Here is a 5649-nt window from a genome sequence, read left to right as displayed (position 1 = left end):
TCCATGCCTCAGAAGACATCTGCTAAGGATCAAATAAGCAGAACAAGAATATGTTACTGATGGCAGCTGCCTACTTGCAAAGCACTAGGGCTAGTTTCAAGCCTGTTGTTCCCTGCCACCCTGAGAAACTGGAAGCACACCGTTTCTTGCTGTATCACTTTGTAGCATCCTTTGAGGAATCATTTTTCCAAGAGCTGTGAGCCATGCTGCATAGCTGGGAATCATGAAATCATTAAGGTTGGAAAAGACCACCAAGATCATCTAGTCCAACCCCCAATCCATCCCCACCAACTATGTCCTCAGTGCCACATCTCCACAGTTCTTGAACACTTTCAGGTATGATGACTCCAGCACCTCCCTGGGCAGCACTGGGAAAGAGACCTAAAGGAGCCCAGAGTAACAGGCAGCCTCGGTCTTACACACGCACGAAAACGCCTGAACTGAAAGGGAATAGCTGAATTCACACTGCATTTAAGCCACGAGTGATACAAGAAGATCTCCTCGGATATACAGAGCGTTCTGACGGAGCTGTTAGAGAAACTCGCGACAACCGCCCACAGCCCCTCATCCCGGTCCTTTCCTCCCGAAGGAACGCGGGCGCCCCCAGCAGCAGCGCGACAGCGCCCCCCGCCGGCCGGCCGCAGCACCGCCGCCAGGTTCCCCCCCGACTTTCATTTCCAGCCCGCACAGGGGGGAAGCACCTTAGGTAGGATGTCAGCGTAATCACCCTGGGGATGGAGGGAGCGTAGACGCATCCTCCGTGCTTATTAATGGACTACTGCTTCGTGTCGGTTGGACAGACTTGAATCAGAAGTCTGGGCTTTAATTACAGCCTCCACACAAACACAGAACTACATCCCTCGGTGCTTTCTACCTCAGCACAGAACTGAGGAGATCTGCAGCTATTCCATGGACTGAGCAGCACTTTTCACAGGTAGGGACTTTCTTCTGACAGCTGAACGCCTTCCATTGCTTCCACGTCACTGCTGATATCTCCACAAAGTTTTGCTCCAGTAGAAATACCTCGTGCTGGCAGTGCCGGAGTTTCAGACCTCTTCTGTAGCCTTGCTGAAAAACCACAAAGGGCATTTGTCCCATTGCCAGGAAGCTCTGGGGCTGCTCCCAGTCTGCCAGGCCTCTGCCTGCTCCATCTGGCCCCAAAGTGCCTTTGCAGTGGCAACAACCTCCCCCAGGCACACAAGTGTTTTACCAACAAAGGCCTTTCCATGAAGCTGCAAACTACAGCTTGAGAACAGGCTCCAGTTTAGGTTCAGCTCTGAACATAACTTTTTAAAAAAGAATCAGGTTCATTAATGACATTGTCATAGTTTATCACTGCCCCAAATAATTTCAAACTTAAGCTGGAGCAAGCAACCACTGTTATCTACTTACTATTGTTCTTCCAGCAATTATCAGGGTTCTTCCCACAACCTGCTTTTTCTGACCTAACTGCTAAGTGTTGCAGTGACTAAAAACAAACCTGTGATCCCAATCCAAATCAAATCCTACCTGACATATTGACTGTAAAAAATGTTCCAGTATCCTCAACCTGATAGTATAACTGCCTCCAAACAATCTTTAACTCAAACAGCAGTTCTTACTCTGGGATTGACAGTCCTTGGAATAGCTCAAACTGAAGATGTTGTTGCAATTTAGGATGTACGTTCAAGTTCCCTAGCCCGTACATGAGAGCCAGATCTCAGAACCAGAAGGAGCAAGCCAATGACAGCATTTGCATGGGCTAATCCTGAGACCTGCTCACAACAAAAAACACTGTGCAGCTGGCTCTGGAAAATTAACAGCACCAGACAGCAGAGGATGATGGCTGCCCTTTTTACCATTTCAATCAGTGTCTCTGAGCCAGTCTCTCAATCCTGCAGCACGTGAACCAGGAACAGGCAGAGCAATGTCTCACATACTCTCTCCTCTCCCCTCACATTTGCCCATTTCTCCACTAGTATATCTGCTCTATGATATTCTTCAAAGCACAGGAATAAAGGACACATCAAGTTGTGCTGGGCTTCTTAAGCTATTTCAGTTTTCATCACATTTACCTCAGTGCATTCAAGCAACAGAAATAGAGTATGTAATCAAGTGGAATAGAAAAAATGCTTACTAATGGCTTAACTTAGAAATAAGAGCTTTTCAACTACTGGATAGAAATGCTAATGTCTCCATGGTTATATCATAAATACAATACAAGAAAGACAAGTTTAACCTGACTCCACTCCATATCACCTTTTATTGTTAAAGGTACAGATCTTAACAGTGGAGGAAAAGAAAAAAAAACACGTTTCAAAGGGAGAGCAGGATGTAGCATCTACTGATCTTTCAACTCTTTCAGTCTTCTGATTGCAGATTTGACCGTCACTGCAGAGGTGGTACTGAAAGAAGAAGCAGAGTCATTTGCACGTTGCAGCAGCAGAACAATCCACACCAAAAAGCACTATTAATTTGCAATAGCTATCACTTGATTGCATTGTTAACAGGAGGCTAAACCTCTGATTTTCATTGTAACAATGCCTTTGTCTACAGAAGCACAGAACTTCACATCAATATCTCTCCCAAATTAGCCAGTCATGCAAGTGCATGGGCCAATTCCTAGGAACAACTGTGTGGGTAATGGTAGCTTCTACCATAATGGGAGGGATGAAGGGGAATTAAAAAAAAAAAAGGGGGGGGGGTACATACAAGAGTGCCATCACAGTAAGGATTATAATGTTTCAGTGGTTTTAAAAGAAAAATAAAACATAGAAATTTCTCTAAGAAAATTTTTTTTTAACTATTAAATCTGATTCTCTCAATGGAAAAGGCTACTGCAGTAACCACAAAAGGTGCTACTTAAACTTCAAAGAAAAATATCAGAGTGCCTTTCCATAACTAAGATTTTTCTACAGTCAACAGAATCAAGGAAGAATAAGTCCCAAGTCAGAGGCATCATTTAATTACAAGCTATGTCAGCCACGCAGCTGACTCCACTCTGACAATGGCTGGATGGACCAGCCATCATCTCTTCCCCTTTCCTTCCAACATTTGTGCAGAAGAGCTATAGTTTGCATCTCCAGTAAGAAAAGCTACTAAAACAGAGGCAAAGAAAGACACCTCAGAAATAAACATTTGTTTCTGCATTTGCAGCTGTTTGAATTTATTCCAAGTTTGGGAAAAGATGCAGAGATAGTATTTCTTTAATAGTAAAGTAATCACTTGAATAAATCTCAAAAGAGAGAAGAAAATTTTGGAGACACACCAAAAACAGGAGGAATGTAATGGATGAAATGCAATAGCAGGCACTTTACACTCCAATCAGATGTTAATAATGAAATTGAAAGAAGAACCAAAAATTATACCTTTATTTTGAGACAGAACTACTTAATGCTTAACAGATTATAACTAAATAATATTTTAAAAGTTTTATTATGTTTCAACTGTATGAAAATTAACACTGATAGGAACTTCATGGCCTTACTTGTAAGTCCAGGCACCACCAGCAACTGTCTTCATGCAGGACCCACAGTGCCAGATACCAACAGCCTTCCTCTTCATTTTGGTCTGTAATAAAAGTAAAAAAGGAAAAAAGAAAAAAAAAGAAAAAAAGAAAAGGAATGTGCTCTCAATCATTTGGAAAACAAAACAAAACTAATAATGAATTATACTGGTAGTAACAACTGATACTCTCACTCGGTGTGATGAATGACACAACACTGCTATCATACGTTGGTTCTGAACATTCTAAGATTACTGCAAACAGGAAGTCTTGGACAGCATCTAAAGAATGACTGTGGGGTACTGAAATCCCTTCACTTGAGGAAGTCTTCATCATCTCACAAAGATGATAACAAGTTTGCCTATACTTATGTTGGACTTAGACAACTGCTTAAATGGAGTTGTTGACATTCTCATTTCACCTGTAAAGGATGTTAAATTAAAAAAAAAAAAATCTATTTATGCTTCCAGTCAGTTAAAGATATCCACTTTGCAGGTATTGATAGTCTGGACAAAAACCAAGCTGCTGGGCCTCCTAGATTGTCAAAAAACAGATTCAAGTGAACTGTGATCATACATGATCAGATAAAAATATCACTTATTTCTAGCCCATCCAGAGTAACGCCATACACAGATAGATATAAGCAACCAATCAAAAGTTCTCCAGGGGAAAAACAAGGTCCCTCCCTCTCCTGGGTATGTTGTATGGGAGAAAAGCAAAGCTCCAGTCATGTCTTAATTACCAGGATAACACGCATGTTGTATAAATTGTTAAGTCTTCTTATTAGATATCAATAACGTACAGTCCGGCAACACTGCACATTTCTTAAATGAAAAAAAAAATCATTTTTCATTACTCAAGTGTTCACCTGAAAGGTGTAACAAACCTTTTTATTTTACAAGGGATTCTGACAGTGACCACGAGTTCACAACAAACTGCTTTCTCAAAACTAGTTGTCTCCTCAATAGAAAAACTCCTGAAGTAGCAGATTGCACTTCTAACACTACCGACAAAACGACTTTTAAGGACTGTTGTAGGGAACAAGATGCCTCACCTTGCCACAGAAGGAGCAGGTATACTTGGCGTGTTGGCTGATTTCAATCTTCTTCACCATTTTCCTTAGGGACGCACCATAACGGGTTCCATATTTACCCACAATCCCCACCTTCTTGGTGCGCTTGGCCTGTCAGGAAGCAAAATACAGCCAGCTGCAACTTCATTGCCATCACACCCTTCTCAGCAGCTCCTGACACGGGCGCTCAGCAGTCAGAAGTGGTGCTGCAGACGACCAAAGCTTCTTGCAGCCTTTATACACGGTGTTCTTCACTTAACTAGGAAGAGCACGTTCTGACACAGCCAAACCCGAGCAGAGATGTCTCCTTCCCCCCCTTCCGAACCGGGCCCGGCCTCCCATCCCTCCCCACAAACCTCCAAGGATGGCGTAGGGATGGGGCCCACCCGGAGAATCCCACACAAGGCCTCCGTCCAGGCCTCCCGTCGAGCACGTAAGCTCTCCCGTTCCCTCCCCTCTCCGCCGCCCCCTCGCCATGCCCCGCAGCCCCCGCTTAGTGCCTCTGGGCCGGATGGAGGCGGATAGGCCGCGGCGCTGCGGCTCAGCTCACCATCTTCCTTCCCGGCGCCGCTACAGAGAGAGGAAGTCGCTGTGCGCAGGCGCAGTATGAGCTGTCGCGCCGGAAGCTGGTGAGCGGGGACCGGATGTGACGCACGGCGGGCTTGTCTGCCCGTGGGGGTGCTGAGCTCTATGATCGGCGCCGCTCTCCCCCGCCCCTGCGGGGAAAACTGCCCCAAAGCTGGAACCGTTGTTGAACCGCCCCGTGATAACGGGATTATCCACAGCCTACAGCACAGGCAGTGGAATTTTTTTTTTTTTTTTTTTTTTTTTTTTTACAACCACGATTCAGATAAAATCGATGTGCAGCAGCGCCAGGCGTTACTGGGAACGCAGACGATGGACTTCCACGCAAGGACAGCACAAAAGGAAAACAGGAGGAGCGAGCCGTGGGGTCCCTGCACGCCCTCCTCCGTCCTGCGTGCGGTTCGGGGTGATGGGGGGACAGGCGAGGGCTCAGCGGGGCTCCAGGCAACAGTATTTGTATCTCTCTGCTGAGTCAAACTCTCGTTCCACACACCCTAGGAATATATTT

The 5649-nt window shown here is 45.0% G+C and overlaps 1 protein-coding gene across 1 annotated transcript; it reads right to left on the bottom strand.

Moving 5' to 3' along the window:
* Positions 1–2223: 2223 nt before the first annotated feature.
* On the bottom strand, positions 2224–5221 carry RPL37A (ribosomal protein L37a). The gene is made up of 4 exons (XM_031590572.2): positions 5107–5221; positions 4539–4667; positions 3467–3549; positions 2224–2384 (listed from the first exon to the last, which is right to left on the bottom strand). Exons 1-4 carry the CDS (start codon positions 5107–5109, stop codon positions 2321–2323), a joined length of 279 nt encoding a protein of 92 aa, XP_031446432.1. The 5' UTR covers positions 5110–5221; the 3' UTR covers positions 2224–2320.
* Positions 5222–5649: the final 428 nt, after the last annotated feature.

The sequence above is a fragment of the Phasianus colchicus genome, chromosome 7 (genome assembly GCF_987193195.1).
Source record: "Phasianus colchicus chromosome 7, bPhaCol1.hap1.1, whole genome shotgun sequence".
Lineage (NCBI taxonomy): Eukaryota > Metazoa > Chordata > Aves > Galliformes > Phasianidae > Phasianus > Phasianus colchicus.
The sequence above is the reverse complement of the archived record's forward strand: the minus strand, read 5'-3'. Positions and strand labels throughout refer to the sequence as shown.